Source organism: Urtica dioica, chromosome 4 (genome assembly GCF_054948205.1).
Source record: "Urtica dioica subsp. dioica isolate 48M chromosome 4, U.dioica_male_clone48M_v1_H2, whole genome shotgun sequence".
Lineage (NCBI taxonomy): Eukaryota > Viridiplantae > Streptophyta > Magnoliopsida > Rosales > Urticaceae > Urtica > Urtica dioica.
Genome location: NC_142759.1, coordinates 16,493,063 through 16,508,195, shown reverse-complemented (window position 1 = coordinate 16,508,195; position 15,133 = coordinate 16,493,063). Strand labels below are relative to the sequence as shown.

The 15,133-nt window shown below is 43.0% G+C and overlaps 2 protein-coding genes across 2 annotated transcripts; one reads left to right on the top strand and one right to left on the bottom strand.

The window, feature by feature from the left end:
• LOC149400869 (uncharacterized) lies at positions 1-723 on the top strand. The gene has a single exon (XM_089610533.1). It carries the CDS (start codon positions 1-3, stop codon positions 721-723), a length of 723 nt encoding a protein of 240 aa, XP_089466659.1.
• An 11,918-nt stretch (positions 724-12,641) lies between these two features.
• Positions 12,642-15,122, bottom strand: LOC149400868 (uncharacterized). The gene is made up of 6 exons (XM_089610532.1): positions 15,053-15,122; positions 14,615-14,967; positions 14,158-14,452; positions 13,788-14,102; positions 13,322-13,566; positions 12,642-12,662 (listed from the first exon to the last, which is right to left on the bottom strand). The coding sequence occupies exons 1-6, from the start codon at positions 15,120-15,122 to the stop codon at positions 12,642-12,644; spliced, it is 1,299 nt and encodes a 432-aa protein (XP_089466658.1).
• Positions 15,123-15,133: the final 11 nt, after the last annotated feature.

Genomic DNA, 15,133 nt, shown 5'->3' with positions numbered 1-15,133 from the left:
ATGCTGGAATGCCCGGGGGCTGGGAAGTACCCGGGCAGTGAATCGCTTGCGGAGGCTTATCTGCGAGCGGAGTCCGTCCCTCCTTTTTCTCTCGGAAACAAAACTTCGGTGGAAAAGGCGGAACGGTTAAAGTGGCTATTGGGGTTCAAGTGTGGCTTAGCAGTGCCTGCTGAGGGATTGAGTGGAGGTCTGTGTATTTTGTGGAGGGATGAGATCTCAGTCGAGATTCGGAGCTATAACAGGGGTCATATTGATGTGGGAATTTTGGACGACATGGGAGACAGGTGGCGCTTCACAGGGTTTTACGGGGAACCAGCTGCCGGAAATCGGGAGTTGTCGTGGGATCTGTTGAGACGCCTGAAGCACCGGGGAGAGGAAGCGTGGATTTGTGCCGGCGACTTCAATTTTGATTTTGAACACGTGAGCACTCGACGGCGGTGTCCCCGAGATATGGAGAATTTTGGGAGAGCTCTTGATGAGTGTGGCCTCATTGATTTGGGGTACAAAGGTGATATGCTTACGTGGGGAAATAAGAGGGTCGGGGACGACAATGTCAAGTGCCGGCTCGACCGAGCCTGTGCGACTCGTGCGTGGAATGTTTTGTTCCCGAGAGGGGGGGTGGAAAATCTTGACTTCTTTGGGTTGGATCACAGGGTGCTCCTCATAGACACGGATGTGGGTGTTGGCAGAGTCTCGGGAAGTAGGCAAGGTAGGAGAAGATGAGCTTTCGAACCAGGGTGGGTGATGAGTCCGGAGTGTGAGGAGGTTGTCACGAGGGGGTGGACGAGGTCGAGTCTGGCCAGCCACCAGCAGAAATGTGTGGATCGGCTGGCGAGCTGCAAACACTTCCTTACCGAGTGGGCCACAAAACTCTTTGGGGGACGTGCGAAGCAGATCCGCGACACAGAAGAGGCCTTAGCTCGAGTGAATGCTGAATGAGATTCGGAGGAGAACCATGCCAGGGGCCGCGAGTTGACTAAGAAGCTAGACAACCTGCTGCAGTTGGAGGAATATTACTGGAGGCAAAGAGCGAGAGCGGACTGGTTGAAAGCGGGTGATCGCAGCACTAAGTATTTCCACGCCAGGGCCTCGAGGAGGAAAAGTTGCAATGCTATTCGGGGCATTGAGAATGAACGTGGAGGATGGGAGACCAGCGAGGACGGAATCCGGGGGTCATTTATCGCTATTTTGCTCGTATCTACTCGTCCAATGGCGGAAGGACTCGAGATTTTGAGGCCATTACGAGGTGTGATTTCAAGCAGATCGACCCCGAGATGCGTGATGGCATCGAGGAGAGTTTTATAGAGGACGAGATTAAAGGGGCGCTCTTTGCGATGGGACCTACAAAGGCTCCGGGGCCCGATGGGTATCATGCGCTGTTTTTCCAAAAACACTAGAACGTGGTCGGGCCGGCAGTGGTCCAAGACTGTCTTGGCGTTCTTAATGGGGGAGAGTCGGTTAGAGAATGGAACAAGACCAACGTGGTCCTTATTCCTAAGGTTAAAAGTCCGAGGAAGATGTCTGATTACCGGCCCATCAGCCTGTGCAATGTTCTCCTCAAGATAGTCACGAATGCGGTGGCGAATAGGGTTAAATCGGCTCTTTCCTGCATCATTGCTGAGAATCAAAGTGCTTTCGTCCCGGGGAGGCTGATCTCGGATAATGTGGCGACGGCATTCGAGCTCATTCACTCTCTCAAAAGACGAATCGGGGGAAGAAGGGGAGTTATGGCCTTGAAGCTGGATATGAGCAAGGCTTACGACCGAGTCGAGTGAGGGTTCGTAAAGGCCATGCTTACACGGGTGGGGTTTGGTCCGAAGACCGTGAGAGTCATTCTAGAGTGTATTTCTACCCCCTCGTTTTCCTTTGTAGTGAATGGCCGGGTGGGTGGTTTGGTTACCCCCTCTAAGGGTCTCCGTCAAGGGTGCCCGCTCTCTCCGTACCTGTTCCTCCTCGTTGCTGAGGGCCTCTCGGCGTTGCTTCGAAGCCAAGAGCGGCTTGGGTTGATGAAAGGATTCATGTGCTGCTCTTCCGCCCCTCCGGTGAGTCATCTTCTTTTTGCTGACGATTGTCTCTTGTTTTGCGAGGCAAACTACGAGCATTGCCTCGCTCTCCGAGGAGTTCTGGAAGTGTACCAAATAGGGTCCGGGCAGATGGTCAATTTGGCTAAATCGGTCGCCTGCTGCTCTCCGAATGTGAGTGATGGGGATGCTAAGTTACTCGCTCACATGCTAGGGGTTTCCCACAACCGTGAGCTGGAAAATTATCTGGGTTTACCGTTGACTGTTGGGCGGCGGAAGGTGGAAGTGTTCAGCCCGATCGTCTGTAGAGTGGAGAAGCAGCTCAAGGCGTGGAGAGCGAAAATCTTTTCGGCCGGAGGAAGAGAGGTTTTAGTCAAGGCAGTAGCTCAGGTGATCCCAACCTATTCGATGAGCCTCTTTCGCTTGCCCTCTACTCTAATAGACGAGCTGGAGAAAGTGGTGGCCCGGTTTTGGTGGGGAGGGAATGAGGACGTGAGGAAGATCCACTGGAAAAGATGAGAACTAGTCTCGAGATCCAAGAAGGTGGGGGGTTTGGGTTTCAAAGACATGGAATGTTTCAACCAAGCTCTTGTAGCCCGACAAGTGTGGAGGATCCTCAGGAACCCGGATTGCCTTATGGCAAGAGTTTTCAAAGCTAAATACCATGTTGGTTCATCGATCCTTGACTTGCGCTGCGATAACCGGTCGTCGGTGCTATGCCAAAGCTTTAGATGGGGGCTGGATTTGATGAAGAAAGGGATTAGGTGGCAGATTGGGAAAGGGGACCTCAATGCTTTCACTGAGCCCTGGATCCCTAGGAGAGGTTCCTTCTCGCCGATTGCTCGAAGACCGGAGAGTGAGGCTTCGCTCCTTGTTGCGGATTTATTCCGCGAAGGGAGATGGGATCGAGGGGTGCTTGAATCGACTTTCTATCCGTATGATGTCGAAGCGATTATGAAGATTCCCCTGAGTCTAACACAGAGGAGTGACAAGATGGTCTGGCACTTTGAGGAGAATGGGCTCTATTATGTGAAGTCGGGGTATCGTGTGGCGAGGGAAGTCAAAGAGCAAGGACCGTCGAGCTCGGAGGATGGGGGTCGGGGAAACTGGTGGGTGAAGATGTGGGCCCTCAAGATTCCACCTAAAATCAAACATTTTATCTGGAGAGGCTTTTTGGAGGTGCTTCCCTCATACGGGAACCTAAGACGCCGAGGAGTGGCGTGTCTTCCTTTTTGCCCGTTCTGCGGACATCTTCCGGAGACCGCCTTCCATGCCCTATGGGACTGTCAGCGAGCTAGGGAGGTGTGGGGAGAGTCGTGCTTGGTGGGGTGGGCGGAGAAGTCGAGTGCTTCCACTTTCGAGGATCTCTGTCTCCGGGTGTTGAGAGATCTCTCGTCGGCAAACCTGGCACTGTTCTGCGGTCTGGCGTGGGTGTGTTGGAAGAGTCGAAACCTTGCCATCTTTGAATCGGTGGCAAAACCCGCCTCGTACTGGGTTGAAGAGGCAGCGTCGGCTATCGGGGAGTTCCAGTCCACTTTCAGGCTCTCAGCAGGGCCGACCGGAAACTCGCGAGATTCGATGTCTGGAAGATGGGAGGCTCCGCCGAGGGGGGGGGGGGGGCTAAAGCTGAACGTGGACGCGAGCTGGAACGAAGCCACTGGCATGGCGATGGTTGGAGGAGTACTCAGAGACAGCGAGGGGACCGTCGTGGGCGTGTGGGCGAGTCAGCTTACTGATGTACACTCGGCTGTAGCAGCGGAGTGTCTGGCTCTACGGGAAGGAACGCGGTTTGTGGAAGACCATAGCTTTCGGGTTACTTCGGTTGAGTCGGATTGTCTTCGCGCCTGCCAGCTGGTTTGGGGGAAGAGCGTTCTGGGTTCCCAAGGGCCGATTATTTCTGACATCTGTGAGGGGCTCGAGCGGTTGGGGGTGGTGTGCTGCTGGAAGTCGCGGGAGTGTAACAAAGTGGCGGATTTCATTGTTAAACATTGTATGTCCCGTGGTTGTACTGGTGTATGGATTGATGCTATCCCTGCGTGGTTAGCTGGTCCTGTTTTGAAAGACTGTGTTTAGCTTTCTGTGGAATGAGAAGTTTTCCCTTCAAAAAAAAAAAAAAAGGATGTGCAATTTCATATTGATGATGGATATTTGATAGTCCACGATTCAAGTCCCAAAGAAAGGAAAAATACAATGACTTATTTAATTTTAATTTTTTTTTTAATATATATCTCTGATCTAATATCTTCATGCATTAACATAGTTTATAATATATACATAAAAAATTATATGATCATCAGCTATTAAAAAAAGAGCCCACCACTTCATTTTCCTATAACGAGTCAAACTAATGCTACTAATTGCAACAAATAATGTTAAATAAATTACATAATTATTTTATCACCATGATAATAATAAATCTGCTACCATATAAAAATTATGACACTTAAAATGGTTCTCTACTAATACTAGGCACATATTCAGACAAGATTAAATATATATTTCTATCTTGATTTATTGTGTAGTTTATCATTTTTTTTTACTAGGTTTTAAATAGAATACATACTTTCGAGCTTTATATTTTAGAAACTCGAGATTTTTGCTATTCGAATGGTAAAAATGTTATTAGCTTGGAAGTTGTTAACTTGATTTCAAAAGATCATTGTTGCTTGAATTTAAATGAACTCAAAGAATTTAGTAAGCTTGATGTTTATTTTACAATCTGAGCCCATGTTGGCAAATATACTATGAACTTCAAATTTAGAAAGTAAATTGCATACTAATTCAATAAATATTAAAATAATTTGATTTTATAGTTCAATTTACTATTTATATTTCTATTATATACATATATATTATAAATATATATAGAATGCCATGCTGGGGCATGGTGATAGAACTAGTAGTTGCTAAAGAAGTTGTACAAACTTTTATTTGGAGTGGGTACATGAAATAGGATATAACTTTTTTTTTTCTCTTCCTTTTTTGTTATGGTACATGAAATAAACAATAACTTTCGAAACATTCATTATTAACTATTAGCAAAAATATAGAAGCAAGCTTGAAGCGGGAGATATGTGATATTTTGGGCTTCGGGGAGGCAGAGGAGAGGAGCTCGTATTTGGGGTTTTCGAACACGGTGGGCAGAAATAAGACGGTGATCTTGGATTTTTTTTGAAAGAGCAAATGAGGAAGAGGATAGAAGGATGGGACACTAGATTACTTTCTCGAGCCGGGAAAGATGTTATGCTTAAATCTGTTGCACAAGCGCTGCCTAATTATGCTATGAGCGTGTTCCTACTCCCTCAAGAGATATGTAGTGAGCTGGAGAGGTTGATGAATAAATATTGGTGGCTAAAGTTGCACCCAAAGAACTTTCGGGTGCGACATTTTGGCATTAGGTGCGACATTTCGTCGCACTTTGATGCCTATATATGTAGTAGTGGGCGGAAGAGGTTTTTCGGGACAAAGATACAGAGCGAAAGCCAAGGTGGATGCTGTTATGTTGGGCTATCTGGAGGGTTCGTAATGAAAAAGGTTTGGAATGGGAAAGAGCGCTCGGCAATGGAGATTGTGACGCTAGCCCATACCCAGCTCGCCCAATGGACCAAGGCTCAAAAACACGGGGAACCGAACTCTTTAAGAGGTGCAGATGGTAGGTAGGGGGCTAAGAGATGGAGTTGTCCGGTGGGTAGTAGGGGTGAAGATAAATATGGATGAGGCGTTATTTGAAGAAGAGGCGGAGTGGTGCGCGGGTCTGGTTGCCAAGGACGCGAAAGGGAAGATGCTCGGGTTGCGTGCAAAGCATGGAAGCATGTTGTTTTCTCCAAGAGTTGTGGAAGCGATCACATGAGAGAGGCGCTGAGTTGGAACAAGGACGAGATGTGAGAATCTGCGAAAATAGAGTCCGATTGTCTAGAGGTGATGAATGCTATACGAAGTGAAGGTCATTTGGTCTCTTCATTTGGCTTACTGATTGCTGAGGGTAAGACGTTGATAGATGATTTATATAACGTCTCGGTGATTTTTGTGAAACAATCCGCTATTCGGATTGCGCATCATGTTGCGCGTCACCGTTTATTTGCTGGTTGTATCGACGAGGGAAATGTCTCCGTTGAACTGTTACGATTAGCCAATTCTTTGAGTTATTAAATAAAGCTCAGTTTATTTTTTCAAAAAAAAAAAGAAAAGACTATTAAGATATATTCCAATAAAAATAAAAATTGATCTGAAATCATTAAATTGTGAAATGTCAATCTACTACCTCTTTTGTACATTTAGACTTTAGGAAACGTACTTATTTTAGCAAATACTGATCCTTTGAAGTGACACTGCTTTTAATTGGGCAGAGCCTAAATATGCATATTATTTAAATAAGTCAGCTTTGTTGCTGTTACAATAAATCACAATTATTATGCTTTATCATTGTTACAATAGCACTGTCTCTGTATTAAAAAATAGATATCCATAAAGTGTGCCTCATCTTATCTTTAATGCTATAATCAAGTTAGTAAAGTATCAAGAAAATAACATAAGAACTTTTGAAAACAAACGAGAGGTGACGCACAAACAGAAAATTGGGCCAATGGATATATAGAAATCATTGGAAATAATTAAGTATTCCTTTTGTCAAGTAAGAGATAAAGAAAAGAAAAATGGATTAATGGACCATGATAAAAGAGTAAACATGCTTAAAATTTTGGCTCGAAATTCAAAAGGAATGTTTAAACACCACGGTCCTTCACATATACTATATATTTATTTATTTGAAAAAAAATCAAGTTCAAATTCAACTTCCCTCTAAATATTTATAATATCTTGACCGCTCAACAAAATCTTAGAAAAACATTCCAAAGGCGAGTGTATATATTAATTTATTATACATGATATGAAAAAAATATTCCACTGGCTATATAATATTAAGTCAAGTTTGAATTGTATGTAAGGTAACAAAGACTTCTTGAACCACTAAAGGACCACGATGACATGTGTCCATATTAAACCGTAGACTTGCGACGCACAGGAATTGGACCATGATTTCATCGACGTGAAGGCCATCACTGTGTTTCGACGGTGTACCAACTGAATTATTACTCGAAGACGAAAGGAAGCTAATAATAAAGATGAAGAAACAAACTTTGGACTGATTCATATTATTAAGAGTCATTTTACAAATATATATTATAAATAAATCGAGATTCGCTACTACGAGGCATTTGGCGCGTGGAAACACTACGCGGAAAGCGAGAATGGGGAAGTAGTTCTCATTCCAGATTCAAGCTAAACGAGTCAGGGTCAAAAAGAAGTTTTTTTTTTATTTTTATTATTATTATTACTAAAACAACAAATGGCAATGTTTTGCTGCGTGATATTTGGTTAATCTCTCTGCGGATGTGGTTTATGCGGTGCAATGAAAGCAAATGTGGTTTTTTTTTTTTTTTTTTTTTTTTTTTTTTTTTTTTTTTTTTAATGGAAAGGAAGGTAAAGATGCTTTCTTTCCTGCTTTTAGAGGTATTTGTATCGTTCATTTAAAAAAAAAAAAAAATCTTAAATGACATTGTGTTATTTGCGAAGTATATATAGTATACCTTGTTAAAAAAAATGTCTACTATTCCTAAAATTTACTGAAATTTTGATTATCAATGAAGAATGTCAACACAGATTTCAGAAAATGTGAATGCAGTTGACTAAGCACTTGATAAAAAAATAGTAACCTATGGTGGTAACATGACAAAAATTTCGTGTGTAAGACTAACAAAGTGCAATTTATAAAATTTTGTGTGCAAACTTTCGTGTATAAAATAGTAACGTATGGTAACATGACAAAAAATGCAATTAATTATAAAAAAAGGGACAAAATGGAATCCTTTTTTTGTTTTATATTTTGTTTTGTTTCGCGTGTAAATGGTAACGTGATACAAAGTTCAGACTTTTTTTTTTTTAAGTATGATTATTTTTTTAGGGTGGTATCAGATAAACAAAAAAAAAATGGGGTAGACCATATAAGGTTAGTGTTTAAGTAACAATTGACATAACATTATAAAGAAAACTAATGAACAAAAGTCAAAAGAGATGGTAGTATTCTCAATCGCACTTTTATATATTTTTTAAACTATTCCCAACTACAAACATTGAAAATGAATTTTTTTTTTTTTTAGTGATAAGATATAAGAAATACGATCACAAACACACTATATATTGATATATTGATTTCTTTACGGAGAAGAGGGACGATGATACTTTTTTTCATACATATTGTGCTGAATTACTTCAAAGAAATAAATAGTTCACTATGACATGCTTAAGAGTGGAAATTTGAACATAATTGGAATCTTGTTATGGTTCTGGTGGAGTTTCAGTGATGTTTCGAAACAAAATTTTAATTCTAATGACTAAGAACAATTTTTTTATTTAATTAGTTATATTTTGAACGTCTCATTTAATTTGATCGAAGCAAATAAATAGAGTAAGACACGTCTAATACTTCCCTCTCGAATATCAACCCAACATGAGGGATTAAGGATTGCTCTCTCCTTCCTTCTCATGTCCTCATAGTCACTCCCTCCCAATTTCCCATGTTATCCGTTTTACCTTCTGTTTTCTACGACGATCATCTTTCTCGTCCGTATCTGAGACCCCCAACACGATCGACGATGTTATTATTTACGTCGAACCCTCTTTATAGAGCTCCTGTGGATTTGAGGACAAGAGTTGTTTGTGGAAGGGGGTAGGTGTGAGAATAGATATAGTGGGAATGATTCTTGGAGATGGGATTTAGACGAATCTTATTTTTTATTTTTTCTCGAATTTAGATTCAGTTTATTTTTGAATTTTTTTTATTAATTAGCCGAGTTTCTTTTTCTCTGTCGTGCATTTTTCAAATGAGGTTCCTCAAAAACTTTAGGCACACATTAGTCGAAGGGGGTATTTTGGATTGTTTATCGGCCTCAAGCTTTCCAACTCTCGTCGTGAGCTTCCGCTTGATATCCGGATGTCAAATTTGAGGAGATAGTACTCTAAATCATTTTATGACTAGTTGTTGCTCATGTGACTATTCATAATCAGTCTTAATTATGTAAGACTTTTTATTGCGAGATAGGTTGATGTCTCGAAAAATCTAGAGTAGGTGCTCTTAGGTGATGGTTTCTAGCGATTTTATTTTTGTTGGTCTAATCGATTTATAAACGCCAAGTGTTTTGTAAAATGATAATTTATTTATATTTTTTGGCTCGTGAGTAGCTGTTCTGAAATTGTTGACCTGTAAAATTAGTACAACAATATCTTACGAAAACACACAGGCTCCGAGTACGGGGACTCCGAGTAGTGATATGATTTAGGCAAGACTTTCTCTTTATATTGACGAATCTAATACAAGAGAACAATGTTTACAAGGGATTCTAAGTAGAAGAAAGCAAAAAAGGCGTAAAATTTCTGTGTCTCTCTTTGTCTTCGAATCTCATATTTATATCCGTCTGGGGTCACTCTCTTCACCATGTGGTCGTGGATTTAGACGGTTATTCTTGTGATCGTGGGGTGATCAGTCCCACGTTTTCGGTAGTTTTTTTGGTAACTGCCATCTTCCTCTTACAGAGATGGGCGGTTACTACGCGGACGTGCGCGTTTTTAGAAGTTGAAACATGTTTTCTTTTGGTTTGACTAGTCTTTGACCCACGGTCTTCTCTTCTCTCCGAAGTTCTGATCGGTAGGTTTCGTTCTTATCTTATGAACGAATCGTTCATTTTCAATGGTTAGCTCTTGGGTCTATTTTACCTGAGCTCGGTGCTGGATTTTATCTACTGCTCGGGATTCCGACTACTATACTCGGTGCTTGACCAAATTATCCCGTAACAGCAGCCTTCCAGTTTCTTAGTATTTTTAGCAAAAATGGTAAGGAACTATTTCGGTGGAATGAATGGCCGTGTTCATCTTTGCTTTTCTGTTTGTCTCGGTGTGTTCCGAGTAAGAGCCCTACACTCTTCTTTTGTTCGAGGTGTCGTACGACACCGTTTGGTTTTGATCGTACTGAATCGTTACGTCGCTTCGCTTCGACGGTCAGATCTGAGTGGCTTCTTGGGCACGCTTAATCTGAGCCGTTCGCACTGTCTTTATATAAGGCTTTTCCCGAGATTTTGGATTCATTTCACATTTCCTCCCAAATTTTACTCTCGACACATTCGCGGCTTGATCTGCCTATTCGGACTGTGCTCCAGCTTCCTCGTCTGTTATTCGAATTTTCCGACCTTCAACCTTTCGGGTAAGATTTCTTTGATTTTAATATGATATTTTCTCTGTCTATGGTTGTTGCTCTGTGATATGCATTTATCTTCATATTATTTCTCGTATTCGGACCCTCCGGACTTTGGGGATCATAGTTTCTCAACTTCCTTAGGGACATGGGAGGACTTGCACGTCCTGACCTGAGTTACGACCCTCGTGTCGTTCGGCGATCAAAGCCTGACCCCGATTATGTTATCCTGTCGGATGGGTCTAAATTTTCTTTCCTCAGGAGTCGTGTTTGGTATCATGTCTCAGAGATCGGATGGGACCGTCCCGTTCTTGCTTATGATGAATCATGCGTATATCCCGGTCTCGAGTCCGAGGGGGTTGATAACGAAGAAAGGGTTTTTGACTCGTCTTCCCTGTCGTGTAGGGAGACCATGGTCTTGGAGATATCGTCATCGTCAGCTTCATCGAGGGGAAGCGAGTCGGAGTCTCGTGACACGATGAGCCCATCTCTTTCGTCAGTCCGAGAAGAGGGAGATCCTCAAGGTGCTCCAGGTCCGAGCGGGAGGACTTTCGGGGTAGATCTTCCGGAGGAAGAAGATGAGGCCCTGATTTTTGAACAGAAGGAAGACCAGTTCTCGGCCAAAATTTGGACTTCTCGGGTTACCGAGAAATATATACAAGACTTGAGGGAGGAATTTGAGATCGCAGAGGGGATCATCATCTCGACTCCTTCAGAGGATGAGAGGGCTTATCAGCCTCCTGCAGGGAAGAAAGCATTTAATAAGGCTATCTTGAACGTGATCGGAGGATTGCCGATGCATCCCCTTATATCCCAGTTTGTCTCCGACCTGGGATGTTCTCCTACTCAGCTCGTCCCCAATGTTTATAAGATTTTTGTCAGGATGGCTGTATTGTGGGCAAAAGTTTATAATCGCCCCGTCAATCTAGAGGATTTTTCTCAGTATTACTCACTCAAGTCGGCTCCGGGGCAGCACGGTTATTACTACGCTCGGGCCCATGATGATCAATCTAGAATCGTCACTCGTCTTCCTTCCAGTCAGAAAAATTGGAAGGACTACTTCTTTTGGATTAAGGGGAATGTTTTCTACGAGAGATGCCCAATAAACGCTTCGTTCTCGGAACTGGGTGTGACTCTGGTTCAATTTTCTTTTTTGATAAGTAGGATTAGATTTCTTATCTGGTTTCCTTATATATTCTATGTTTGGTTCCAGGTTCTCTTCCGCAATATTCCGAGGACGAGCGACCACTTCATTCCGAGATTTTTGACATTTCGGAGGCTGATCGGTCGACTTTTGTGTTGTCGGACCCGGACTTACTCGACCAGTATTACTATTATCCATATTCAAGTAAGCATTTTATTTATTTCTTATCAAATCAAATACGCGCTAACCTTTTCTTGTTCTTACTTATTTGTTTTGCTTAACAGAGATTGCACAGATGGCGAAGAAGAGAGCTGCTCCCGACCAAGTCCCTCCGAACCCGAAACGTACTAAGGCCTCCAAAACTTCAGTTGCGGGTAAGCGGGCGACTCCATCTTCTTCGAAGATCTCGGAGCGTCCCAGCCCTTCTCCGGGGAAAAGCCTGATCGAGCCTTCTTCCGCCTCCGACCACCTGACTCCGATCATCTCATTCCTTCACGAGCATCTTCCTGCCGAGAAGGTCCAGGCGGCCCTGGAGTCGGAGCCATTAGAGAGGCTTACCCAAGTCACCGACTCCGTGGTTTCGGTATGTTTTTATATTTATCTAGTCGGCATCTCTTTCCTTTCCTTGTATTACCTTTTTTTTTTGGAGCTGACCCTTTTGATCACCGCAGAGCTTTGTTGGTGTGGTCGGCCTCGTCGGATTGCTAGGTTCCGAGCTCACATCTTTGAGGCAACGGAACGATCGCTTTCTCAAGGAGAGGAACGCGGCCAGGGACGAAGTGGCGAAGGTTCGGTCGGAGCTTGCGCAGAAATTCCATGCAGATCTTGAGGCTGCTCGTTTAACGGCGGTGGAAGAGTACAAAGCTTCCGAGGACTATCGCAACATGCGCGATGACCTTAATACCGCTGGGATAAACGAAGCTGTTCGGATCCTCGGCCCGAAGAATCCTACTATGGATACTACGGATCTTGATGAGGATTCGGAGTTGACGGAAGAAGAGCCCGAGCCAAGAGCCAGCGACGACCTGGAGGGAGGAGGCGACTAGGACTAGGAGTTTTATTTTTCTTTTCTCTTTTTTGTTAACCCGTCTGGGTCTTGAACAATTGATCCGTGGTCGAATCTTTTTATTATGTAATTTTTACCCTCTTGGGTTTTGAGATGATTTCCTCGTGGTCGGAATTAACCTTGTTTATGTTTTCGTTATGTTCACAAATTTAGCAAGGTAAAGTATGACTAAGTAACAAGAGCTAAGTACTGAAAATAACAATGGTTAATAAACTTAAGAAAAAAATTTAAAGATCTCTTAAAATGTTGGGTTTTTTGTGTGCGTAGCCTTCCTACCCTGAAGTTTACTTTGCTGAATTAGTTTAAAAGACATGTTACTAGGTACCGAATAGAACAACATAAATAAAAAGGGATATGTACTGTTGAAAATCAAAAGTGTATGTGACCAAGCCGTTTTTTTTTTTTTTTTTTTTTTTTTAAAATTTGAAAGTACAATGCATGCGACCAAGCCGCTTTTTGAATTTGAAAGTACAATGCATGCGACCAAGCCGCTTTTTGAATTTGAAAAATGGAAGTGTTTAGACAAAGAAATGGCGAAGATACTCGGCATTCCAAGGATTCTTCTCCATATCACCACTTAATCGTTGTAATTGGTATGCCCCGTTTCCGAAGTCTTCTCGGATGATGTAAGGTCCTTCCCAATTTGCGCTAAAGGCCCCGTCTTGTTGGATTTTGGTGTGAAGAAACACTCTTCTGAGGACATTGTCGCCGATCTTGAACGATCTTGGCCGGACTTTCCTGTTGAAATACCGAGTAACTTTCTGTTGGTTAGCAAGATTTCTTAATCTAGCTTTTTCTCTTTTTTCTTCAAGTAAGTCTAGGTTAATTTTCAAGATTTCATTATTTACCTCCGTGGAGTAGTTTTCTCTTCTCACTGTTGGTATCATAATATCGGTCGGAATAACCGCGTCGAAACCGTATGCGAGAGAGCAAGGCGTTTCGCCAGTTGCGGTGTGCTCGGTGGTTCTGTATGACCAGAGAACCTCTTGGAGCATATCTACCCATTCTGATTTCTGCTCATCTAACTTTGTCTTCAGACCATGTTTTATGGTCTTGTTGACGACTTCCACCAATCCGTTGGATTGAGGTCGGACTGGAGTAGAAAAAACTTTGTTAATGCCATATTTTTCACAAAATTTTTTGAAAGAGTCACAGTCAAACTAAGTTCCGTGGTCGGATACAATTTTGACTGGAATCCCAAATCGAGTAATGACGTTTTTCCATACAAATCTTTCAGTGGCATAAGCAGTTATTTTGTTCAAGGGTTCAGCTTCAACCCATTTTGAAAAATAATCGATAGCTACTATTGCATACCTACATCCCCCCGGCCTGTTGGCAATGCTCCGATTAGATCTATTCCCCATTCTGCGAATGGAATCTGGCACGAGAGGGTGATGAGGGGATTAGGAAGGAGCCTTGGGATGTTAGAGAATTTCTGGCATTTGATGCATCTTTGTGTCATGCGCCGAGCATCAGCCTTCAGTGTGGGCCAGTAAAGCCCTTGCCGGATGATCTTTTGCGCCAGTGCTTCGCATCCGATGTGGCTTCCGCATATTCCCTCGTGGATTTCTTTGAGAGCGTACTCAGCTTCATCTTCGTCCAGACATTTGAGAAGGGCCTGAGAAAACCCTTTTTATAGAGATTTTGATCACCTAAAAATAACGGGCAGCTTTAAATTTTAAACTTCTAGCCTCATTTTTATCTTTGGGCAAAGCTCCGTGCTTCAAGTATTCCTTAATCGGAGTTTGCCATGACTCTTGTTGGTTGATCTGAAGCACAAGCGAGGCATGTTCGATGCTCGGCTGGTCCACTTTGATCACTGGGATTGACTTCGAGTCGGATCCTTGGGTGTCCAGTTTTGCTAAAGCATCGGCTTCTTCATTCATAGTCCTGGGGATTTGAGTGATTTCACAGAGCTCGAACTTATCTGCTAGGCTTCTGGCCTTCTCGGCATGCAGCGACATCTTTTCACCTTTTGCCTGAAATTCATTTTTCATTTGATTAACAATTAACTGAGAATCCGAGTATACTTTTAGTTTTCTGATTTCTAAATCTTTTGCTATCTGAAGTCCACGTATCACGGCTTCGTACTCGGCCTCATTGTTTGAAGCGTTAAAACCAAATTTTAAAGCAAATTTTACCTTATCTCCTTCTGGACTGGACAGTGCAATCCCGACTCCGGATCCCTTTTCGTTTACTGCTCCATCTACATACATTTCCCAAATTGGGAAATCTACCGGTCTGTATGTGGATTCTGCAATGAAGTCAGCTACTGCTTGTCCTTTAATTGCTGGTCGGGGGCTGAAGTGTACGTCGTATTGTGTCAGCTCGATCGACCATTTCATTAATCTTCCGGACACATCAGGTTTCTGCAGCACTTGGCGGAGTGGAAAATTGGTTAGGACTGTGATCGGATGTGCGAGGAAGTAGTGCTTCAGCTTTCGAGAGGCGGTGATGAGGGCGAAGGCTAATTTCTCCAGCTCCGGGTACCTTCCTTCCGCCTCGTTGAGACGTCGCGAAGTATAATAAACCAGGACTTGGTTTTTTCCCTCATTTTTTATTAACGCTGAGCTGACTACGTGCTCCGATACTGCTAAGTAAATTTCCAGAGGCTCTCCTTCTTGAACTTTTCTTAAAGTCGGAGGCCATGCCAAGTGTTC